The 26,333-nt window shown below is 40.1% G+C and overlaps 1 protein-coding gene across 3 annotated transcripts in view; it reads right to left on the bottom strand.

Moving 5' to 3' along the window:
• The window catches only part of ube2j1 (ubiquitin-conjugating enzyme E2, J1), a 60,434-nt gene that overhangs the window by 16,692 nt on the left and 17,409 nt on the right, over window positions 1-26,333 (bottom strand). For all 3 annotated transcript variants that reach the window (XM_086061151.1, XM_086061149.1, XM_086061150.1), the window contains exon 5: window positions 25,549-25,654. In XM_086061151.1, coding sequence (XP_085917277.1) covers window positions 25,549-25,654 — 106 coding nt within the window. The remainder of the gene's footprint in view (window positions 1-25,548; window positions 25,655-26,333) is intronic.

Genomic DNA, 26,333 nt, shown 5'->3' on the forward strand with positions numbered 1-26,333 from the left:
GAGGGCTGCAATCCCTAGCAGAAGCATCCTAGCCACCAGCGTGATGAACAGGTAGATGTCTTCGGCGTCTTCAACTTCGAGTGAGGCTTGACACAGCGGCCGCCATCTTCCCCAGCTATCTTCTGCAAATCCAGACATGAAAGTTCCACCCGGACATGAGCGTTGACCAGGTCCAGTTCTCATTGTTGAGAAGATCTTGTCCAGAGCACTTAAAGACCAGTTCACTAGTTCCATGTTGTTTTTCAGGCTAGAATCTGTACTTATTACAGCAGTCAGGCTGGTAGTTGATTTTCAAAGACGTAACAGCTGTCAGACTATCAGTGTTTATTTTTGTTTTAATTTTAATTTTTAGTAACACCAAGACTTGTTTACAGTTCAGGGTTTTCACCCAGATTTTGACCTTGTGTGCAAATGTCATCATATCAGAATTTATGGATTTTCGTCAGTGTACCTGTCAACTCTTTGACCGCCAAAAACGTTTAATAACGTTTAGTAAAATCCAAATGAGTGCCGCCAAAGAAGTTCACTATGTTTTTTTTGTGGAAACAGGTGGAGGAAAGCCTTGGCCAGCTGTGCTGAAAGTATCAAGCAGATCAAGTTAGTATAATGACTATTTATGGGCACTAGATGGCAGCGATGACTCTCTTTGGACAAGATCGGGTAGGAGTCAGTAGTAGAAGACGTGAGGCGGAGCTAGAGTGTTGAGGGGAGAATGGCTGAGGAAGCGAAAATGGCGACCGGTTCCAAGCAGCTCACGCTTGAGCATTTTTTTCAAAGACGAAAAGCATCGACCAATGCTAAAGAGCACATTGATGATGATGATGGTGACTCCGAGGTTGACGCCGAAGTTGGAAGCGTTGACGCGGCGGCTTCGATCACGTCGTAAAGCCTCACCGGCTAGCGATGCTAACGGCAGAAAAAGTGGTGCACAACCGAGCACTTCTGCACAGGCGGACGTTCAATCGGACGATGAAGAGTACCCCGAGTCAAATGCATATTCATCGGAGGAGTGGGTACAGTCTGATCACGGAGAAGACACTGGTTCTGGACTACGATGCCACCATGAATGGAGTGGATAAGATGGATCAGAACATCTCTTACCACCCGGTATAGGAACTGAAGGACATGAGGAAGCCAGACGTAACACTAGGTCACCGTATTATGATCCTGAGAGTAGACTTGATGACAACATGGCCAAACACACACTGCAGTATATACCTGCTACTCCCCGGAAAAAAAGGCCGGCAAGAAAGTGCACGCGAAGGGGCAACGCAGTGAAACTAATCTGTGGTGCAAATCCTGCTGCGTCCACTTGCACGCAGGGGAGTTTTACACAATATACCTCACAAAAAGAAAAACTGTGTAGTTGAAACATCCACACAATTGTAAATAGTACCACAGTTGCACACATTTGTAAATAGTTTGCCAAATTGTTTTGTCAAATTGTTACACTGTTGAATGTAAATAAACGTATTTTGCTATCAAAAAACACTTTTTCATTGTTGGTGGTAGTGTTTTACAGGAGTAAAGCACTGTTTAGGTGTTTGTGGCATCAATCATGGGAAAAAAAAGGTGTCAAATTCACTAGAGTGCATGAAATAATATTGTTTTCACGAAAAGCTTGATTTCTCCGTATTTTGGTCCAAAACATAGCATTTGGATGAAACTAACCTATTTTCTATTGTTGATTACTGAAAAACTGAATAAGGTAGAAACTAACTTTTTCTGATTAAAGATGAGAGTTCAATCTTTCATTTGGTAGTATCTGTGTTTCCATAGTCCAAACACAAAATTTTCTGTGGACCTTGAAAGTTCAGTCAAAATGCTTAAATCAGCTGGCACCCACATGTTCTCTTTTCTGAAAATGCTTGGCAGTCAGAGTTAAATATAAGTTATTTATACTTTTTTTAAAGCCAGCCAATGTCCCTGTGTTGGTTACTCCAAAATCTAAGTTATTCCATTGTTGTACACCAGTAGATCGAAAATTATTTTAGTGTTTTTCTGATATAACTTTGTACGAATACATGTTTCCCTCTCAAATCATATTTCGATTCCCTGGCCTGGAAGCAAATTTGCAAGTTATAAGGGAGGTAGTTTTTTTTACGCTTTATACATTGTTTGCACAGTACTAAAGTTTATCAAATCATATAATTTCAATAATTTAGATTTAATAAATAAATTGTGTGTATGTGCACTGTAAGGAGCGTTGTGTATGATTCTTACTACTTTTTTCCGGAGTACCATCAAGAGATGTGGGCGGCTTATATAGGTATTCCCCCAAATTTCAGCACAATAGGTCAAGTAAGGCAGGATCAGTTTACAATAAATGAGTTGAAGTGCTTGCGTGGGTTTTCTCCGGGTACTCCGGTTTCCTCCCACATTCCAAAAACATGCATGGCAGGTGAATTGGACACTCCAAATTGTCCATAGGTGTGATTGTGAGTATGGTTGTTCGTCTCTGTGTGCCCTGCGATTGGCTGGCAACCAGTTCAGGGTGTACCCCGCCTACTGCCCGAAGCCAGCTGGGATAGGCTCCAGCAACCCCCGCGACCCTTGTGAGGACAAGCGGTACAGAAAATGGATGGATGGATGGAGTTGAAGGGCCCTCTGATTTAACATATTTTGGGCTTTAAATAGAATAGATATACTTCTAGCTAGATTTTTTTTTTTAGTTGACTTATATGAGTATTCCATGTTAACAAGTCATCGATTATTATTCCCAATACCTTGTGTTCTCTAAGACGTTCGATATTCAAATTGCTGACTTGAATGTTTATAGTTTCTTTAAGTCATTTTTTTACCAAATAACATAAATTTTGTCTTGGTTAGATTCAGTGACAGTTTGTTTGCATTAAACCATTGTTGCAGCTTGTACAATTCTCTTTTACACTTTGGGCCAGCTTGTTTAAATCTTCACCTGCACATAAAATATTTGTATCATCAGCAAAGAGTACCATTTTTTAGACACTGGAGCAGGACCCAAAACTGAGCCCTGGGGTAAACCACATGTGACTTTGAGCCTATTTGACATGCTCCCTCCGATCACATATTGATATCTTTTAGATAAATAGCTTTGTATCCAGTCTAAAGCTACACCTCTAATTCCGATTCTCTCTAATTTTAAAAATAATATTTCATGATTTACCATATCAAATGCTTTTTTTTGGATCCAGGAAAATTCCAATAGAGTATAGTTTTTGATCAATCAGATCTGTAATGATTTCCATGGATTCGGTCAAAGCTTGTCCAGTGGAATGATTTTTCCTAAAGCCATACTGACTCTCTTGTAATAATTTGTGCTTTGTTATAAATTTATCAAGCCTATCATTAAAAAGTTTTTCCAAGATTTTTGACAATTGTGGTAATATTGAAATGGGTCTGTAATTGCCAAATTCGTGTAAATCTCCCCCTTTATAAATGGGGACAACTTTAGCAATTTTCATCTCATTTGGGAACATCCCCGTCATAAATGAGAGGTTGCATATGTGAGTTAGGGGCTGTAGAATTTCGCTTATTAGAAGCTTGATTAGTTTCATATCAAGGCCTTGTATGTCAGTGCCAGATTTGTGTAAGTTGCAGCTAGTACCCAATCATTTGGAATTGGTAAATCGGTTCCCGGACGCCACCAACAGGCTCACCCAACCAGGTAAGCAGCCAAGGCGAGCGCATGCTCGTTCACCAGTAGCGTCTTCACTGACCTTGGATAATTTTCTGCCAAGTCAGGACCAATAAGATACAAAAAACTTGTTAAATGTATTTGCAACTTTTTCCATATTTACTATTTTCTCATTATTAGCATAAAAATAGTCAAGATAAAATGGCTTGGACTTTTTTTTCCTTAATAATCTCGTTCATGATATTCCATAACTTGCAAGTATAATGTTTGTTGTCCTCCAACAATTTAGTATAATACTGTTTTTTACAGATTCTTAAAATAGCATTTAGTTTATTACGATATTTCTTGTATCTAACTTCTGCCTGTTTTGTTTTTTGGTTAATAAAATATCTTATATGTTATTCTTTTTTCTACAAGCATTTATAAGAGACTTGGTCATCCATGTTTTTTTTTTTAGGATTTTTTAAATATGAAATATCTTTACTGGACAGTGTTTATCATAAATTTGCTCAAGTTTGTTTATGAAACAACCATACGCTGTATTCACGTCCATTGCATCATAGACACAATTCCAGTTTTGAATTAACAAATAATTTCTAAATGCAGTAATATTTCGATCTGACCTAAGCCTCCTTGCTTTTAATCACCCTGGTTTTCATATCTCGTGTTTTGATGAGGATCTTGCAGTTTGCGGTCCAGGTCGCCACAATTGTTCTACCCTTTCTTCAGTTGACGTGCCTTTCTTGCTATTTCAGCATTCTTTTTGGTCACATTTTCATTCAGATAGACATCTTGACCTTTCAACTTTGGGCCCTTCTTGAGGGGAGCAATTTTGCTCTTTCTGTCGGTGAGCTTCATGAGGACCATTGGTGGTTTTCTCCCTCGAGATGGAAGCAGGTAGCACTCTTGAATGTGCTGCGATTCCACTGTTATTCACAATTCTTGCTGTTTGGCAATCATCTGGTGCTCAGCTGTTTCGTTGTCAGGATTCAGATCAGGATCCTCCGCACTTCTTCGGGCCGCAGCTTGTGCATACGTGTGCAGTCTAACTTCAATCCCTGTGATGATGAGCTCGTTGGTGCGTGCATTTTGATCAAGCTCTTGTGTCAGCTTCTCCAAGTCTGCAATGCGCCGATCTTTGTCTTTTATCACCTTCACAAGTTATTGATTCTTAATCTGCATCTGTTGGATTTCCTTCAGAAGCTCTTGGTTTTGTTTTTGTTTTTGGATTTAGGATATGGTGCTCTCCAATTTTTGAATAGAAGACTTTAAGTCCTCCATCTCGTCCATTTTGTCTGCTCTTTTCCCACTAGGCATGTTGAAAAAAACCAATGGAGTTGTTTTCAGCTGGCGCCTCGTGAGTGAACTCGCGGAGCGATAAAATGCGTCCTACCTCTATCATGGTTAGGAAGCGAGTCTTGGGCCTTCATATCGTTCAGAACTCCTTTTACCTTCTGAACCCTTGCCCTAAGATCCTCTGGCACCGGCCTTTTAATTAGGGCTGGGCGATATAATTGGTATGTTCAATATAAGGTATACATTTTGCCGAAGGTAGAGATTTTGACTCTACCATCTTACCGCGGTAGCGCATGTTGATTACATCATCATATCTGCGTCCCGGCATGGCGCACGGCTCGCCAGCTTGACTCACGGGACGGTCGATTTCCAACATCAACACAACGCCACCTCAAAATTATATATAATTGCCAATTACAGACGCTAAAAAATCTAATTAATCTGTTAAATTAGTCTGTTAGTTAGTCTGTCATTGTATGCTACACAAGTCTGCAGCGTTAGCAACTAGCCACTAATGGGAGCGTAAACAAATGACAGCGTTTGGCAAGCCAAACTAAACTGCAGCTGCATTCATATACTGTCGAACATTACAAACTCAGACAGAAAAAAGTCTATCAATGCATTAATCGTTAATCATTTCAAATATCTAAACAATGTAAGCTTTCCATCCATCTATAAAAGCTGGCATACATAAAAAGAATGATGGGTGAGATATCACTGTTTTTTGTTGTTTTGTTTTTTACTTAATTACAATCAATGGACCAACTCTGTATACCGAAACATCTTCTAGGCTTCCATCCTCAATTCTAGTTGTTGGTATGTCAATGAACCAAAATAAATAATAATAAACCTGCTGTTTTACATAGTTCTTATAACATTTACCATCAAAAATAGGAGCACCTTTTACTATAGTCCCCTTTAAACAGGCATTAAACAAAACATTGAACACGAAATACACAGTCTGAGTCATAGTATAGCAGTTTTATTTTATTTTCACCAGTTACTCGAGTTTACATATTTAACCCCTGCAATGTGTTCACATACTTCTGGTTGGGAAACCCTGCATCGGACGACCTAATCCAAAGTAATGTTGAAGGGCCAGATTTGACTGGTGCTAGGCATCCTAAGAGCTGCATTGAACGAAATAATGTAAAAAAAAATAAAAAAAATAGCTAAGTCTTTTCCCTCAATTTCTTTTAAAGTAATATAAAATAATTGACCTGTTTTAGTACAGACAAATCTTGTCACAGTACAATATTTTGCAGCTATATGTTGAGTCGCTGTCATTCTTTGTCATCTGAAACTACGCTATGCATATTGAGACAACTATACATGAGCAAATACAGTCAAGCTGTATCTCCCCACAAAAAGGTGTTACCAACTGAAAAAGTTGGTAGTACTAGTGCTACCAGTGCAAAAGTTAGTGTAGAGCCCTGAATATTTTTTTGTTTGCACTATTTTGCACCAGAGTGCTGACTTTTAATTTTGATTTGATATTTGCACAATAAATGTTGTTATCCAAAGTAAGTACATTTATTCTTTCATTGTTTTTTTAAATCCATATCACTTCTATAAAAGACTATGTAAATTGTAAGCAAATTATTTATTTAAAAAAACAAACACTTAATTATATACCGTGATATATACCGTTACCATGAAGGAATGCAGTTTATATCGTGGTATGAATTTTGGGCCATATCGCCCAGCCCTACTTTTAATTATTCCAATTGTCAGGACACACACATACGGGGAGGCATCAATCCAGTTTTACGGCCCCAGTCTGTGGAATAGCCTGCCGGAGAACCTCAGGGCTGGAGAGAATGTTAATGTTTTTAAGAACAGGCTCAAGACTCACTTTTTTTAATGTAGCTTTTTACTTAAGATTTATTTTATATAATAATTTTAATTATCTTAGCTTTTATTTGTATGTTAAACTAAATCTTATGTATCCTGTTTTTAGATGCTTGAGTCTTTTATTATTTATGTTTTGAACATTTAGCATTTTATATTATTATTCCTCTCTTTTTATTGTTTTAGTATATTATTTTTATAGTTTTAGCTTGGTCTTATGTTCATTAAAAATTATTATAGCCTGGTAATTGTACTTTTCCAGTGTTTCCTCAGAGAGCCCTCTGCGGCAGAAGCTGGGGTTGGGTCTGCAGCCGCAGCTTTTTGGCCCTCTCCTGGCGCAGAGGGCTCCCTGAGATAGTGTTTTCGTTACTAGGTTGCCCTGTGATGAGCCTTTTTTCTTTGTTTGTTTATGCACTTTTTTTTTTTTAATGGGTCAGTATTGTGGCTGGGGATTTATTTTAAACTATGAGTTGCATTTTTTTTGCATGAAAAGTGCTATAAAAAGGTGACTTGTTAAATTTGAATGGACATCAGAAAACAACTAGCGAGAGGGCCTGTGATGGCGAGATGCTGTGACTATCGCGAGAACTGCAGCGAGACCAGGAATACCCAACATGGTGGCGCCCTGCTGCTAAAATAGAACTAGCTCTATTTTGCTAAACCAAATCTGAATTTAACCACCATATAACTTGGCTTTTCTCTTCTCTCTTTCATACGGCAGATTTGAAATACCACCCAGCGTGGAGGACCTCGAACGTTTCATCGACGGATACTTTTACAGCTGCGCGATGGAGGATCCTTCCTACAAGAAACCTTCCAAGAAGATAAAAAATTACTCATCGACGGACACGGATGATCTAGCTACTACGGACGTTTAGGTCAGTATGCTGGACTACATAAACAAAAATATAGATGTCCTCTGCCTCATCCGCGAGGACGTCAAAAAATTAAAGGTGAGTTTGGAATTCGTCGGCCAACAGGTAAGTGACCTCCAACGAGATAATGCTGAGTTAATATTCTCAGGCATATCTGAGAACCCCTCTGACAATCCAGAGGCCGAGATAAAAACAATTATGACGACATTGTTAAAAATTTCTCAGGAGACGGTAAATAATATCTCTTTTCACCGTGTACATAGGCTTGGAGCCCGTAGGGGCAACAAACCCCGTCCTATCATCGCTAAGTTTGAGCATTTTAAACATAAATAATTTGTTAAAAGTAAAGGACGGGAGCTTAAAGGGACCTCTTTAGGGATGAATGACCAATTCCCGAGGGAGATTAATGAGCGGCAAAAGGTACTGTTTCCCATAATGAGACAAAATAGGTAGGAGGGTAAACGGACTACGATGGTCGTTGATAAGCTATACATTGATGGCCAACTATTCCGGAACCCCAACTCCACTCCCTGGCTGTTCTAATTGGCATTGGTGGAACTCAACTTTGTTTGATTATTAGATGTATACATATATATGTGGTTATGAAACCTAAAATATGAATACTTATTATGAATAGGCTATATTACAAATATAATATTAATACATAACTATATCTAAAATATATTTAAACAAAAAAATCTCGCTTAGGTTACCATTTTCTGGTGTATTGTTACATGTTTAATCCCCCACCAATTTCCTTCACGTCCACCTCCCTCTCCGTTTTTTCACACTTATATTCACTGACCACCTAACCACTTTGATTCCATCCAAAAACATGCCAATATTAACAAGTAGCCTATACAGATATATACACAGGACTGAGTTTATATTATTTGTATGCATAAATTTGTTCTGGTTTCCTGGAATGTGTGTGGCGCTCGCTCACAGGCAAAAATAATAAAAACAATTTAGACCATCTCTTAAAATTAAAAGCTGATATTTGTCTCCTAAAAAAACCCACCTAAAAAATACTTATTGACAAGAATTTTAGTCAAGTGTACTCTGCCCCTTATAACAGTAGACAAAGAAGAGTCTGTATACTCATACATTAGAATTTATTCTTTACTCTAAATAATATAGTAACAGACCCAGAGGGCCGATACATTATTATTCAGGTGACTATATTTAATAAAATATATACATTTGGGAATTTATATGCCCCTAATAATGATGATCCGGCCTTTTTCCATGAATTTTTCTCTCAGCTGTTTGATTTAGCAGCTAACTCTACTGTTATTATTGGAGGAGACTTTAACACAGTCTTAAATCTATTAATAGATCGTTCTAATAATACAACATGTATAAGGCGGTTACAATCTACTAAAGTAATAGGAGAATATATGGATGATTTTGGCCTCGTCGACAGCTGGAGACTTAAAAACCCGACGAAGAAGGAATTTACCTTCTTTTCCGCGGTGCACCGGTCATTTTCAAGAATGGATTTTTTTCTTACAAATAATTATATTGCTGATAAAAATTGGTACAAAAATACATCCTATTATTATTAGCCACCATGAACCAGTCTCCCTCACCCTACAAGTTGATTATACCTTTAAACCACCCCCGACATGGCGTTTTAACATCTCACTGCTAAATGACGCAGAGTTTGACAAAATTATAAGAAGAGAGTGGGCAGACTTTTTGGAAATAAATGACTCTCCAGACTTATCTCCATCTCTTCTCTGGGAAGCTGGGAAAGCGGTAATTAGAGGTAAAATTATATCATATTCATCTTATAAAAAGAAACAGGATCAAAAATTAGAAAAAGACTTGGAAGATAAAATAAATAACTGACGGATGAGTACGCAATAAACCCAAATAACCAAATATGGACTGACTTACAAAATACAAAAATACAGTTTGATGATATGTTATCCAAAAAGACAGAGTTTATAATACAACAATTGAGATACAACAACTTTGAATATAATAACAAATCAGGTAAATTTCAACGCAATCGGGAAAAATCTCTTATAACGGATATTAAAGGGACAACTGGTGAATGCACAATCACCAGAAGAAATTAATCACATTTTTAACTATTATTGAAACCTATACTCCGAAACTAACAAGCCTAACCCTGAGCATATTGAGGCATTCCTCAGTATCTTAAATATACCTCAGTTATCTACTGAATATAAAGATATGTTAGATGCGCCACTCACTATAAACGAGCTGTACAGTGCTCTAAGATAGTATGCCTAATGGCTTTCTTTTTTAAGCACTTTTGGTTAATGCTTGCGCCATTATTCTTAAGAGTAGTAACACAAATTAAAACTAATGGTTACATACAACCACACATGAACACAGCAGCAATAAAAAATTTGTTAAAGCCAGAAAAAGACCCCACCCTTTCGTCAAGTTAGCGTCCGATTTCACTAATTAACACTGATATTAAAATTATCGCTAAGGCCTTCGCATCTAGACTAGAAACAGTAATCTCGACAATCATTCATAGCGACCAAACAGGCTTTATTAAAGGTCGGCTTTGGGAAGTCATTTATTCACTGGGTGTCAGTATTATATGATTCTCCTAAAGCTACAGTTACTACTAATGGGATTACATCTCAGAGTTTTACTCTACAGAGAGGCACAAGGCCCATTGTCCCCTTTATTATTTGCGATATTTATTGAGCCGCTTGCATTAGCTATACGCCAGGAAAGAAGGATTCAAGAAATTCACTCTGGGGTAACAGAACACAAAATGTATCTATATGCCGATGATATTTTATTTTATAAAAAAAACAAAAAAACTGCTATCTCGTTAGAGGAAGTATTTAACTTAATAACTAAATCCTCACATTTATCAGATTATTCTATTAACTGGACAAAATCAACACTACTACCTATTACAGAAAATTCATGGAACCCTGCAAGCCAGAACCCACACTACTCATTTTCTATAGGTAATTTAAAATACTTAGGGATAAAAAATCTCACCTAAATAAACTGATTTAATTAATTTAAACTCACACTTCTTTACAGTGACTTGGAGCGCTGGAATAATCTTCCCATTTCTCTAATAGGACAAATAGTCACCTTTAAAATGAAAGTTTTACACAAAATGAATTATTTTTTCTCAATGATTCCATTCAAACCTACGTCTAACTGGTTCCAGTCTTGGACTCGGCCGTTACAAAATTCTACTGGAATAAAAAAAACGCAAAGATTAGTCCATCTACTCTTCAGAAAAGTAAATCCAAAGGGGGTCTAGAGGCACTATATAGCTAACCAGCTACAATATCTAATTCTACGGACACAACCCAACAGAAATACTAACTGTTGGCTGGAACTAGAACAGAAGGATTGCAACAACCTCAGACTTTTAGATGTACTCTTTATTACAACATCGATTAAGCGACACAATTGTTTTAAAAACCCAATGATTTCCGCCACCCTGACCGCCTGGTGGAAGGCACTAGAAATTACAAAAGCCCAAACGGAGCCCTGCGGGCTTTCTCCCATATGGCATAACCCCGACTTTCAACTTAACAACCAATCATTTTATTTAGATGTGTGGGAGCAGACCCGGTCTCCTGGGTTTGCTCTCCGGCCGGTGGCCCCTGCAGGGCCTGGGGGTTGTGCCTTGCCGCTGCCGCGGCTGTTCTTGCTCCGTCCTGGCCGGAGTCGACGGCTCCCCTCTTTGGTGGAGGTTTTCATGCATGCCTAGATCCACCACACCAGCATCTACCGAAATTCAAACACAATCTGCTTCTTCCTCTGGTCGTTGAATCGGTGGAGGCTGATGTCTGTGGATTTCACTCTGCTTCATCTATCCTTCCTTCCTTTCCTCAGTCTTTCCTTTAGTCTCTTGAGGTCTCACTAATTTGTTGGAATTAGATGTTTCTGGGGTTGGTGAAAGATTCTGGTTGGTAACCTGGTCGGTGCGTAGTAGGTGATGTCTGATCGGTGCTGGATTTAACTTTTCTTTCCTTTCTTTGATCCTTCCTTGGGTCTCCTGACAACTTCACGACTAGCAGGATTCTGAAGTATTCGGTTTAGGTGAACGTTATGGGATTTTTAACAGGTTTTAGGTGAATTAATGAGCACACACTCACACGCATGCACATATGCACACACGCACCCGCACATACAAAAAAAAGAGAGAGAGCAATGATGATGACATGTTGAATCGGTAAGATTACCGAACGAACAATACTGAGCTCTCTCAACAACAAAAAAAGGAGGGAAAAAAAGAAAACAACAGATTTTATAAATACAATGTATAGTAATAGTCTATTCCTTGCAATTAGGAATCCTAGTAGAATAACAACTGATAGAGCTATATTAATAGATCCGGTCTTTGCAATTTTACCAGAGGCGTTTCCACTAACAAGAGGGGGGCGTGGTCGAGTGCACTTTTATGACTTAGTGACGTCAAACGGTTACGGAAGTTTAATATGCCCGTTTGAAGCAACACAATTCAGATAGGAGGAGAAAGCTAAATAAGTCGTGGACTGACTTTTTCCATACCTGGTTGGATTGTAGACAGTCAATATGGGTTTAGAGAAAAACGGACCACCTCGATCGCAGTCATGGGACGCGTAGAAGCAATATCTACTAACATAGAAAACAAATAAGTTGCTTTTGTGTTTTTTTAGATCCAGTTGAAATTTTGTCAGAAAAGCCTTAAGATGTTGATCATGCCCAACACTGAATATTGTAACATTTCGCCAAAGGGCGTGGCCATCACGGTGCCGCGAAGTCTGATGATTCACCGTGACAATAAAAGCTGCGTTAACTTGACCCAGATGATCCTATCTTCTCATAATTTCACACATTTGATGAGAGTCCAGGTCTGAATACATCTACGAACTTATATTTATTCGTACTGATAGCGCCACCTACTGGCAAATTTCTTCTTTTTTTAGCTAACCACGTTAACTGGATCTACCTCATATTTGCTCAGAAAAGTGTTTAGGCCTTCATAATGTCATAACACGAAGTTTGTGAGTTTTCGGGAATCACTGTGGGCGTGGCAAGGTACTGTTCGCCAAGAAAACAACGCCAATTTTTAGGGCCTAAACATGCACAGAAACTCATGAAACTTGGCACACACATCTGGCCTGGCAAAATTAGCAATATTTTTATCATGTATTGTGCGATTTTTACAAAAATTACTCACTAGAGTCCCCTAGAAATTTTTAACAAAGCAGCCCCGGTTGTATGTTTAAGCCAGATCTACGAAAAAAAGGTGGTATATGAGGGAGCCCAAGACCTACAAAAAAGTCTCTTGGACCCATATGCTAAAATGAAAAGGAAATGAGTTACGAATTTTTGAATGTCCGTTTGTTGCCGATTTTGCACATTTACAGGGGGCATTCTGTTGCCCATTTCTCCTACACGTTTGATCCGATTGACTTCAAGCTTGGCCTGGACCATGTCAAGACCTAGGTTAACAAAAGGGGAACAAATTTTGAATTTTCAGAATACAATATGACGGTGGTGGGGCATCATATTTTTTGTTTCATATTTCCTTTTCCATGAAAGACGAAAAAACTTAATAACTCCTCGGTACATGCTCCAAAACTTCCCAAACTTCCCATGTATGTTAATAGTTATGACCTGAAGGTATCCCTATAACAATAGTCGGTTATAAATATAGCGCCACCTAGCCCTTGGGGTCGACAAAAAATAAAATAAAAATCAGCCCACACATGGTATTTTTTTATATTTGTACAAAATGTTGATACTTTTGTAAGTGATATAACTAAGTCATTTATGAATATTTTTTTCACTTTCGACCACAATTTTTTTTTTGTGACATCAGACCTATCCATACATATGTACTTTTTATTTATTTATTCATTTATTATGTCCCGTATGGAAAATAAAAACTAAATTGTGCTATGAGTAAAACTAATGTATATATATATGTACTTTAAATCGGGGCAACTCATTGCCAAAAAATAAAACAGACGCTGATTTTGGGGGTCTTAATATTGAGCAAAACTCACAGTGATCGCACCTGACAAAAAAACAATCCATAATATGTAAAGGTTTATTATGGCATTTTCAAAAAAAATTTGCTTCGAATGTGCACTCAGTACCCAAACGTGCCAGTACCCCAACGTGCAAGTATCCTAAAGTGGCCCCGGGCTGCGAGGGCCCTTTATAGCTGTTATGTTTGTGATCCAGATCATTTAGCTAAAATGCCAGCAGAAGGCTTCTTGTATCGTATGTCTCTTGCCCCCCCACCCCCCCCCCCGTTTCCACTAATGGATCAGTCCATCTTACTGTGCATGTGCTTGCGTAAAAACATAGCTGAAGGGCGCAAAGTGACGGCAGTGAGCGAGACTAAGAACGTAAAAAAAAATGAAACAAAGTTATCCCAGTGGGGCCGAAAAGAATGAGGAAAGCAAAAAGTTTATTACCAAGTTACCAAAAATGACTAATATTTTCACAGCGTCTATGGCGACTGACTTACAGCCTGCAGCAGCAACAACAAGATCGACGTCTGTTGGGGACGCAAAAGTAGTGAGTAACTGTTCAGCTGGTGACATTTCCCCTGTCCCCGGTCCGTTATCATTGCAGCTTACCAGCCGCATGACGGTTGCTATTTTTAGAACATTTAGGACATGTACATCACGACCCTGGCTACGTGACATTTTTAAGCTCATTTTAAATGAATTAATGTGCTGTTGGACAGTTTAAACAATGTTCATATATTATGTAGCATCCCTTTTTTCCTTAGCTTCTCGGTGGCAGGGCCTCGGGGGTGGATGAGGTTCGCCCGGAGTTCCTAAAGGCTCTGGATGTAGTGGGGCTGTCGTGGTTGACACGTCTCTACAACATCGCGTGGACATCAGAGACAGTGCCTCTGGATTGGCAGACCGGGGTGGTGGTTCCTCTTTTTAAGAAGGGGGACCGGAGGGTGTGTTCCAACTTTAGAGGGATCACACTCCTTAGCCTCCCAGGTAAGGTCTATTCGGGGGTGCTGCAGAGGAGGATCCGTCGGGAAGTTGAATCTCGGATTCAGGAGGAGCAGTGTGGTTTTCGTACCGGCCGTGGAACAGTGGACCAGCTCTACACCCTCAGCAGGATCCTTGAGGGTGCGTGGGAGTTCGCCCAACCAGTCCACATGTGCTTTGTGGACTTGGAGAAGGCGTTTGACCGTGTCCCTCGGGGAGTCCTGTGGGGAGTGCTTCGGGAGTATGGGGTACCGGGCCCCCTGATACGGGCTATTCGGTCCCTGTACGACCGATGTCAGAGTTTGGTCCGCATTGCCAGTAAGTCGAATTAGTTTCCTGTGAGGGTCGGACTCCGCCAAGGTTGCCCTTTGTCACCGATTCTGTTTGTAACTTTTATGGACAAAATTTCTAGGCGCAGCCGGAGTGTTGAGGGGGTCCGGTTTGGTGGCCTCAACATTGCATCTTTGCTTTTTGCAGATGATGTGGTGCTGTTGGCTTCTTCAAGCCGTGATCTCCAGCTCTCGCTGGAGCGGTTGGGATGAGGATCAGCACCTCCAAATCCGAGACCATGGTCCTCAGTCGGAAAAGGGCGGAGTGCCCTCTGTGGGTTGGGGATGAGGTCCTGCCCAAAGTGGAGGAGTTCAAGTATCTTGGGGTCTTGTTCACGAGTGAGGGTAGGTTAGAGCGGGAGATCGACAGACGGATCGGTGCAGCGTCTGCAGTGATGCGGACGCTGTATCGGTCCGTTGTGGTGAAAAAGGAGCTGAGCCGAAAGGCAAAGCTCTCGATTTACCGGTCGATCTACGTTCCTGCCCTCACCTATGGTCACGAGCTGTGGGTCGTGACCGAAAGAACAAGATCCCGGATACAAGCGGCCGAAATGAGTTTCTTCCGCAGGGTAGCCGGGCTCTCCCTTAGAGATAGGGTGAGAACCTCGGTCATTCGGGAGGGACTCGGCGTCGAGCCGCTACTCCTCCACGTTGAGAGGAACCAGTTGAGGTGGCTCGGGCATCTGGTTCGGATGCCTCCTGGGCGCCTCCCTGGGGAGGTGTTCCGGGCATGTCCTACCGGCAGGAGGCCCCGGGGACGACCCAGGACACGCTGGAGAGACTACGTCTCACGGCTGGCTTGGGAACGCCTTGGGATCCCATCGGAGGAGCTGGCTGAAGTGGCTGGGGAGAGGGAAGTCTGGGCTTCCCTGCTAAAGCTGCTGCCCCCGCGACCCGACCCCGGATAAGCGGAATTGAAGACGGAACGGAACTGAACTTTTTTTCTTCTGTGAGTTGCAGCCAGCCTGTTTTTAGGCTTGTCATGATGCATTTTCCAAACTGTATTGGTCTGGGGGAAAAAAGCGGTATTGAACATCCCTATTTAAAATATATGTATCTGTCTTCTCATTCGAAAGGGCCCCATGCCTACCTTTGCCTAGGGCCCCAAATTTCTTTAATCCACCCCTGAACACACACATAAGGCGCACCGCACTATTGGGCGCAGGCAAGGTTAAACATATGCTACCTCAAAACATATGGTAACATGCTATTATGCTAAAACATGTGCTAGTGCTAGGGCATGTTTTTAAAAAGGCAGCGAACGGAACAAAACTGAGTTTGGTTGAAGTATTGGTTGAAGTAACAATGTAAACAGTGAGTTCAGTTGTACTTGAAGCATATAACAATGTATTGACGGTGCTTTTGATCAATCCTAATCCACAAATTTGTCATAGTCCTCAAGATCTTCTGTATCAAAAACAAACAACTGGACAAGTTCTCCATCAAACACGCCGTCTCATTGTCAGAGTCAGTCTCGTTGTCGTGTCCTCAGAAATGATGCCGGCTTTTGTGTTCGCCCAAGTATTCACGATCCATTGACAAATTGTGGCATGACTTGCACAGTGCTGCCTCCCAGTCTTGGTAAAGTCTGTGTTCGCCAGCCTCCCGTAATGATAGTAAGCTCTGCGTTCATTTGCCGAACTTTATTTTTTACAGCGGCTGAGAGATGTGCGCATTTGAGTCATGGAGATAAGGAAGGACGTGGGAAAAGCCAATCTGGTGTCTTTAGTATGTGGTGTGATCAGTTTATAGCTACACTGTGTAGACTTGGACTACTTCAAAGTGACTTTTGTGATAATTCAATAAAGCATTTTAAAAAAAAAAGGAAAAAAGGAAACAATACACTACTGTATGTAGTAGTTTAGCCCAGACACCCCTTTGCATTTGGTATGTTCCATCTCCCTCACTCCCTGCGCGAGCAAACCGCTCTGTTTTGGAGGGAGCTGTCAATCAAATCGTTAACTTGTAAGTGGCTTGTTAAGATCTCAAACAAGCAAAAAAGAAAAAAAAGGACACATGCTCAATGAACATGCATGCTTTAGCGCCATGGCATAAGTTTGAACAAAACAAGTCACGATTAGTTGAGCGAACAAGTGGGGTTGGGGAGTGGGGCAGGGGGGGGGGGGTAGAGGAGGGGCTGGAGAGCTCGCCACCAAGTTTACTCCTCCGTGCTCTCATGTCTGTCCTAAGCAAAGTGTGCGGGAAGTCCTCTCACACAGTCAGTCAGATTTTGGACCTTGGTCCACACACAAGGCGCACCTCACTTTTAGGCGCACCGTCGATATTTGAGAAAATGTAAGACTTTAAAGTGCGCCTTATAGTCGTGAAAATACACTACATGTCAAAGTGCAGTTGTATACACGAACAGGTTTATACATTTTCTTTCATTGAAATATATTAACCTATAAGGGGTAGGACTAGATACGTTTTGAACTTCTTTTGAACATGTAAACTATTTTCTTTCTTCCTATCTTGTTTTTTCTTTTTTACTTCAACTTATATGTTATACTTGTAATGTGTTTTATGTTTTTCCATGTTGAGATGTTCAATAAACCAACCCAACTAACCAAACCAACAAATAAAGATTGATTGATTGATATATTCAAACTATTTTCAGATACGACTCCTCTGTATGGGTAGAAAATAAAACACAAAAAACATTACTAATTTTAAGTCTTATTTGACAAAAATGATTATGACACAATGTCGTATGCCCATTTTTTGTTCGTACCCATAGCCTCCGGTGCGGCAGCTCAACACTTGGGCCAGCGTCACAGCCAAGGACAGTATTTGAACGCTAAGTGAGGTACGTAAACTGACCAACTGTGGGTCTGCCAGTCGCGGTAGACATGGTGCAGTGCACTCCGCCTCCCACTTGCTGCACAAAGAAAACCGGACAATTTCATTAATTTATAAAAACCCGTCCGGACGCCCGAAAAGGATGTAATAAAGGGGCATGCAGTCAGGGCAGTCTTTCAAAAAGTTATTAAAATACACATTCCACATGAACTAGTTAAGTCCTTATAATTGGTGAATCAATGTAATTGCATTTATTAATGTATGCACCTGCAATTTTATTTATTTATTTTATTTTCTTATTTTTTTGTGACCTTTCAAATTGTGTATGGTCGCTTGTCTGTTTCTACTTACTTTACCTGTTGAATGCTGTTTTTGTATAGTGTTTTCATTTTTACTACATTTGTTTGTCACATTCTTACCATTGTTGGTATTGTCTATTACCAGTGTTTGTATGCGCTTGGTATCTTTATCATTACATGTATTGTTTCCTATTGCTACCAATGTTAGTTGAAAATTTACTGATATAATGCAATTAACAATTCTTTACCTGTGGCAACACTTGTGTGAATATTTATGTATTTTTGTTATATTCAATAATAATTGCCTAATCAGTTTTGAACCAAAAAGCTGTGGGTTATTTTTTGACAGATAGGGTGAATGCTTTTGTAGGAGTTGAAATTATAATTTTACGTTAAGTAATATTTGGATAAAGGTGATTTAAGTTCATTCTGATAAAAGGATATTATTTACATTATTTACAAGTTGAAATGTTTATTGTTCATGCGTGTGTTGTGAATAATTATAAGGCAACAGTTATATTGTTTGCATTTAAAATGTGTAAATATAGGATGTAACATTTCATAGTATTATACAATTGCATCACAGCTTTGTTTATTCAGGACCTATTTGATTGCCTTTATGCGGAGGGGACCTGTGTGGTACATGGGAGTAATGCAGTCAGGCAATATGGACTAAAGCCACAGTTTTTTGACCACCTCCTCTTCCTGTACTCAAACTCTTTAATTACTCCTCTTTGATATTTCATTTTTGTGTGTGTCTTTTTTATTGTTTGTACCGTTGATTTAATGTCTAACTAAAGTTAACGAAAGAACAAGACGAGCTCGTATGGAGTTTCTTTTCACGAAGCAGTGGACACCCACTAGGAAATGAGTTTGGAGCGTCAAACTAAAGCTTTACTACTTACGAACTTACATTGTTCGTCAAAAAACTTGCTCTTCGTTGATTAATGGAACGTGGAAAGGCCTGACAGGAAACGGATTACAAGAGGAATTGTTACCGCAACTTTGGAACAAATTGAAGAGGCTTAATTGCCAATCAAATCGAGTTACGAGGACGACACGCAAGTGTGTGAGTACCCTGCATAAAAATAGCTTCCCACCATTCGACGTTCGGCTGAGCGACTAAGTAAGACGCTGCACTTCTTTGACGTTTTTATTGATTGATTGTAGAAATATTGGCTTGCCATGGATCAACAAGTCAGTGAAAAACGGACAATAAAAATGACTGAGAAGGCTGTGGAAGAACACAAGGCTAAACTGATACAGGCTTGCAGGTGCAAGCTTGCTCAATTGATGCGCATGGAATGTCATATTGAACAATTAATGGAAGATGATGCAAATGTGGATGCTGTAAAAAATTTGCTTAGAGTTGACTTTAGTGGCTTGCAGCAAGAATTTGTGGACCTTAATTCTGAATTGTGGAAATTGATGAATGAAGAGGAGTTTGCGGATGACCTAAATAAGTGGTTTAGGCCAAAGATTGAAATAATGGATAACTTATTTTGGAAATGTGAGAAATGGATAAAGGATGTATTGAAACGTGCTGTGCAAGCTGAAGAATGCAACAAACAAATGGCACCTGTAGATAGTAGATCTACATCATCAAAAATAACCTGAAGAAGTCAAAGTAAAGGATCTCATATTGGAAGTACACTTTCATCATCATCTTCAATCAGATTAAAGGCAGAAATGGAACGAGCATCATTAAGAGCAAAGGCTGCTGCTTTACAAGCAAAGTTAACTATTGAACAAGAAGAAGCTGCAATTAAGGCTAAAAAGGAAATGCATGCAATGCAAACTGCACTCGCTGATTCTGACGCTAAAATGGGGGTATTACAAAAATATGAAACTGCACAAGAGAATAGCATCACTTCTACTGAGAACAATGGTATACTAGACACAAAACCTACTGTCGAATTACCATTGCAACCTATCATATCAACACCAAACATTAAATTCAATGTTCCTGCTACAACTTTTCAAATAGCTACATTATCTCCCAAAACAGAAACCACAAGGACCAGTACTTGATGGGCTTTGCCAAGCCACCTCTCAGCAAGTCAGAGTACCTAGCAAAAAGTCACAAGGCATCTCTACATCCTGAACTTTCCATTCTGACGTTTAAGGGCGGTCCACTGCAATACAAATCCTTTATAGGTGCCATTGAAAATGGGATTGAAAGCCGCACTTTTGCTGCAGTATACAAGTAGACAACCACATGAGTTGGTGAAGAGCTGAATCCATATGGACCCTTTTGCAGGGTATACTAAAGCAAAGCAAATGTTAAAGGAGTATTTTGGTGATGACTTCCAGATAGCCGAAGCATACATAAAGGTGGCCATGGATTGGCCAACAATCAAGCCTGAAGATGGTATTGCACTTCAGTCTTCTGCATTATTCCTAATGGGATGCACTAACACAATGACAGATGTTAGCTACATGGAAGATTTGGACAATTCAGCTAATATAAAAGCGTTAGCAAACAAGCTATAATACAAACTTAAAGAATCTAGGAGAAAGTCCGCCTGCGATCTGCAAGAAAGAACAAAGAAAAGAGTCAAGTTTAAGGATTTTGTTGACTCCCTAAACTGGCAAGTTAAGTATCTGCTACATCCGCTTTATGGGAACATAAAGGACACCACCGCAAACACGAAGGATTCTGCAAAACATAAACCAAAATCACAGAAAGTGTTCACAACAGTTGTTGAGCCCCCCAAGATGGAAAACTACAAACCCACCGTGTCAAATACACAACCTGTTTCAGTGAATGCTAATGGCAAACCATGTGCTTATTGTGACAGAGAGCAACACAGCCTCGCCGTGCAGAAAATTCAAGAGCAAGCCACACAAAGACAAGATTGACATCTTGTAGAGCAAAGGTCTGTGTTTTGCATGTTTGAAGCATGATCATTTGAGTAGTAGCTGGAAACAGAAGCTTCAATGTCAAGAATGCTCTAGATTTCATCCTACAGCATTACACATTGCCTATAAAGACTCAAGAGAAGAAAATAAGAAAGACAATTGTGAACAACAATCCATTTCAAGCGCTCTCGTACAAACAACTGAAACCTGTGGTGTTACTGGGGCCCGTAAAGAAGATTGTCATTTCAATAATACCAGTGAGTCCCTAATCAACCAACTTAGCTTGAAAGGACAGAATGCAAACATTACATTACGAACAATGGGAAATAATTTGATTGTGAATACCTGCATTGTGACAGTAGCTTGGACGGCAACAAGTTTGTTGAAGGGAAGGAAGTGTATTCACAAAAGGACATTCCTGTAACTAGGGACAATATTCATCATCAGGAGGATATTGACAAATGGCCTCACCTGAAGGAGGTGAGAATCCCCACGATCCAAGTCACAGTTTGATTACTCATATGAGTAAACGTTTCCCAGGCAATGGAGCCGTTGCAAGTGGTCAACAGCGTGGATGATGGACCATACATACAATATTAGGCTGGATAGTCAATCGACCACTCAAAAGTGGAAGTGAAAGCACTGAGATGAACACATTGATAACTGCTAACAGAATCTCAGTGGCAAAGCTGGAGGATCTTTGGCAGTTGCAGTTCAAGCAGGACTTTCCTGATGCTGGACAAACTGAAGACATTGAAATGTCTAAGGATGACCATCAGTTCATCAGCATGGTGTGTCAATCTGCAGTACTTAAGGATGGCCACTACAATGTTTGCCTTCCAGTAAGGAAGAAGACTGTGTATGCCAAACAACAGAGCAGTGTGCACTAAACTTGAGGAAAAGATTATTGAGAGATGTCAAATATCGCAATGAGTATGTGGCCTTCATGCATGACCTCCTCAAGAAAGAATATGCAGTACAGCTTGATGGTAGCGAGTGTATATCTGCTGAAGGACAAACATGGTATCTGCCTCACCACGGAGTCAGACACCCAACCAAACAGAAGTTATGCGTCATCTTTGATTGTGACGCAAGCTTTCAAGGTTCATCATTGAATGAACAGCTGCTGCAGGGGCCTTACTTGACAAGCTCATTATTGGGGGTCCTCTTAAGGTTCCGGCAGGAGTCTGTGGCGGTCATGGCTGACATGGAAGCCATGTTTTACCAAATGAGAGTGAACAGTGAAGACAACAGATCTTCTGCGATTCCTCTGATGACCTGGCGGAAACTATGAGCACGATCATCCACAAAGATCGACCACTCACTAGACGGGGCCTGCTTTTGCAAGTAAGTTCCATTTTTGATCCATTGGGATTTCTAGCACCAGTAATATTGCTTGCTAAAAGAATGCTGCAGGAATTATGTCGGCAGAAATACGGCTGGGATGAAGATCTGCCTGACACTGTAGTTGACAATTGGAAAAAGTGGATCTCAAGTCTGCCACAGCTGGAAAGATTTGTCGTTGACAGATGTTTCAAGATGAAGCAGTTTGGTGTACCAATCTCTGCACAGCTCTATCACTTCGTGGATGCGAGTGAAGACGACTATGAAAGCACAAGCTATTTATTGTTGCGCTTTTCAACTGGTGAAGCTCAATCCACCTTGGTTCTGGCAAAGATGAGGGTTGCACCCTTGAAGTCTCCAACTATTCCTAGACTGGAATTGACTGCAGCCACAGTTGCAGTAAAGATGGATAAGCTCCTGAGGAAAGAACTTGATTTGGAACTTCAGGAATCCATATTTTGGACTGATAGCACGGCTCTGCTAAAGTACTTTAACAGTGAAAGCACCCGACTCAAGACATTCGTTGCAAACAGGGTTGCAGCGATCCTGGAGCATTCCCGGACATCTCAGTGGAGATATATCAACACCACTCTGAATACCGCTGATCATGTCTCAAGAGGACAAACAGTGGAAGCATTTTTGAAGAAAAAAACAGCTGGCACTCAGGACCAAGTTTCTTACTCAGATCACAAGATTATTGGCCTAAAAATCCTGATCCTGGACCGTTGGACAGACGACCTGGAGGTCAAAAGAATGACTCAAGTGAATGTCATCCAAGCACGAGAGCCCATGGACTCCATGGACCAATGGATGAACCACTATTCTTCTTGGACTGCATTGAAGCAGGCTGTCGCCTGGTTTCTAAAGCTGAAAGACTTGCTGAATGAGCTGAAGGAAAAAACTAGTCACATTAGGTGAAGAAAGCAAGATAATTTTGCTCAAGAAAACGGTCAAAGGAAAGTATCTGACTTGTGACGACTTAGCCAAAGCAGAAACAGAAATTGTGAAGTACTGCCAAAAGCAAAGTTTTAAAGAAGACTCCTGAGTCCTGTACTCCAAGATGATGTTATGAGGGTTGGCGGAAGGTTGACTCGTGCAGCAATGCCTGAAAATTCCAAACAGCAAGCCATTCTACCCAAGGACTCACATATCACAACATTTGTGTTGAGACACATTCATAACATTACAGAACACTCTGGAAGGAATCACATGATAGCGAATCACCGTCAAAGGTTTTGGATCCCTGGAGCTGTTGGAGCCATCAGAAGGTTTCTATCCACATGTGTCACCTGCAAAAGACTACATGGAACTACTAGCAAGCAACTCATGGCAGATCTACCAAACTGCAGGGTCATACCTGATGATCCACCCTTCACTAGAGTCGGCGTTGATTATTTCAGCCCATTCTATACAAGAAGGGGAAGAGGACAAGTAAAGTGATACGGCGTTATCTTCACGTGTCTTGCTATACGAGCCGTACATCTGGAAGTGGCATCTTCACTTGACACCAATGCATGTCTCAACGCAATCCGAAAAATTCTTGCCAGAAGAGGACAAGTCAGAGAGGTTTTCTGACAACGCAACCAACTTCAGATCAGCTGACAGTGAGATGAGGAAATTGATCAAAAACGGGAACACTAAGAAGATTGAGAAACAATTGCAACAGAGAGGTATTCAGTGCCATTTCAATCCTCCAGCAGGATTCCACCATGGAGGAAGCTGGGAGCAGCTCATCTGTTCAGTGATAAAAATCTTGAACGTCACTGAAGGAGCAAATCTTGGATGAAGGGCTCCATACCTTGCGCTTTGTGGCCTCACAAAGCAAGGTATGAAGCAGTTATAAACAGCATACCCATCACAAAGCCATCTTCAGACCTCAACGACTTGGAGGCACTCACGCCCAACCATCTGTTGTTGTTGAAGGCCAAGCCTGAGTTACCTCCAGGAGTGTTTCACAAAGATGTAAAGAAGTGCAGTACCTTGCTGACATCTTTTGGAAACGCTGGTGTAAGGAATACCTCATGCAGCTACAAGAAAGCCAACGATGCTGATCGAGGATGACACGTCACCCAGGAATTCTTGGCCACTTGGACAAATTCTGGAGACTTTTGCTGGTGGAGACGGACTTGTTCGTCAAGTCAAAGTGAAGACAAAGACTAACGAACTTTGTCATCCTATCACTAAGCTGTGTCTTCTACAAGAATCGGAAGAACACTGATGGACAGATGGAGGTTGTTTTGAATGCGGAGAAGAACTTAAAGTATCCTTTGATGAGTAGTAATATTATTTAGGCACCTTTAATTTAAGTTTACACTTTGGAAGTAATTGTTTAAATACCGTTGAGAACAATTAGGGGCCGGTAATGTAGGAGCCTAAATCATAATTTTAAGTTAAGTAATATTTGGATAAAGGTGATTTAAGTTTATTCTGATAAAAGGACATTTACAAGTTGAAATGTTTATTGTTCATGTGTGTGTAATGAATAATTATAAGGCAACAGTTATATTGTTTGCATTTAAAATGTGTAAATATAGGATGTAACATTTCATAGTATTACACAATTGCGTCACAGCTTTGTTTATTCAGGACCTATTTGATTGCCTTTATGCGGAGGGGACCTGTGTGGTACACGGAGTAATGCGGTCAGGCAATATGGAGTAGAGCCACACAATTTTTTGACCACCTCCTCTTCCTAGACTCATAGACTCTTTAATTACTCCTCTTTGCTATTTCATTTTTGTGAGTCTTTTTTATTTTTTGTACCGTTGATTTAACGTATAACTAAAGTGTCCTCTTTGCTATTTCATTTTTGTGTGTCTTTTTTATTTTTTGTACCGTTGATTTAACGTCTAACTAAAGTGAACGAATTATCATGACGAGTGCATGGAGTTTCTTTTCATCGAAGAAGCCGCGGACACCGACTAGGAAATGAGTTTGGAGCGTCAAGCTAAAACTTTACTACTTACGAACCTATAGCTTTTATGTTTTATATTGAATTTATGTTGAATGAAACAGGGGTGAGTTTAAATAAGTTTTCTTCTTCCCACTCCCTTTCAGGCAGCTTGTTTCTACATTTAATATTTACTTTTCTTTACGTCTATGTTACTGATGTCAATAGGGATACGTTGCCTGAAATAAACACAAATAATCGAATTTAAATATTTCATACATAATAGTGTATAATGAAAAAGCCTTTTAGATTAAACATTAAAATATCTTTGACAACCACGAAGTCCAGTTACTTCTATGCAACTTTTGTCGATCTCATAACCATTAAAACTGGTAAATTAAAACTAAAAATCTTACTTTTTGGCGAGGACCCTCCGTTCTTCTGGAGTATAATCAAGAGATCCAATTGCACCCTCTCCTTTTGTTGGCATGAATCCGATTATGGCAATTAGAGCAGTTCGTACTGAAATAGAGACAGAAAAAGCAAAGCATACATGTAAAAATAAAATAAAAGCAAAATCAGTAGGCTATTCAGAAAAATAATAAATGTCTTGTACAGTTGGTTGAGGTAGAAGAGCAATACACTGGGTTTCACTCATCTTATACTCAGGGGTGAAAGTGGTCAGAATTTCTTGCCAGAACTCCCTAACATAAAGATCGCCGCGCAGCCAGAATATTTTTTTATTTTTTGGGGGGGGGTATAAAGGTTCGAAAAGGTTTCTTTTATACAGATATTTAAACTTTAAACATCTGGAACAAAACAGAAAAACTAACATTCAGCTTTGTCTATGTATGTGGAGATTTCCCACTGTGTGCGTTGTCATTGAATGCACCTATAGTCTACAGCATTGTGAGTGCTTGCTTTTCTTTTGCTTCTCCGCAATGAATACTTTTTTCTGGTTTCAAAATGTGGAATGCGAAGAAAAGTACAAGTTTTTCAACTTTGGCGAATATGCAGATTTTCGCTGCACCACACCGTGTTCTCCCACCGCTACAAACTTTCGCGCCCGTCCGCGCGCTCCCCCGCTTTTGGTGACTTATTGTGTATGTAAATCCGATGTTAGTAGAATGTTTTCTTCTTGTGTGGCAGCCTGGCAGGTTATTTAACATGGAGTTTTGACAGTTGCCGTATTATTTTCGGG

The sequence above is a fragment of the Leptonotus elevatus genome, chromosome 18, assembly GCF_054856555.1.
Source record: "Leptonotus elevatus isolate MCC_2025b chromosome 18, RoL_Lele_1.0, whole genome shotgun sequence".
In the NCBI taxonomy this organism is placed as follows: domain Eukaryota; kingdom Metazoa; phylum Chordata; class Actinopteri; order Syngnathiformes; family Syngnathidae; genus Leptonotus; species Leptonotus elevatus.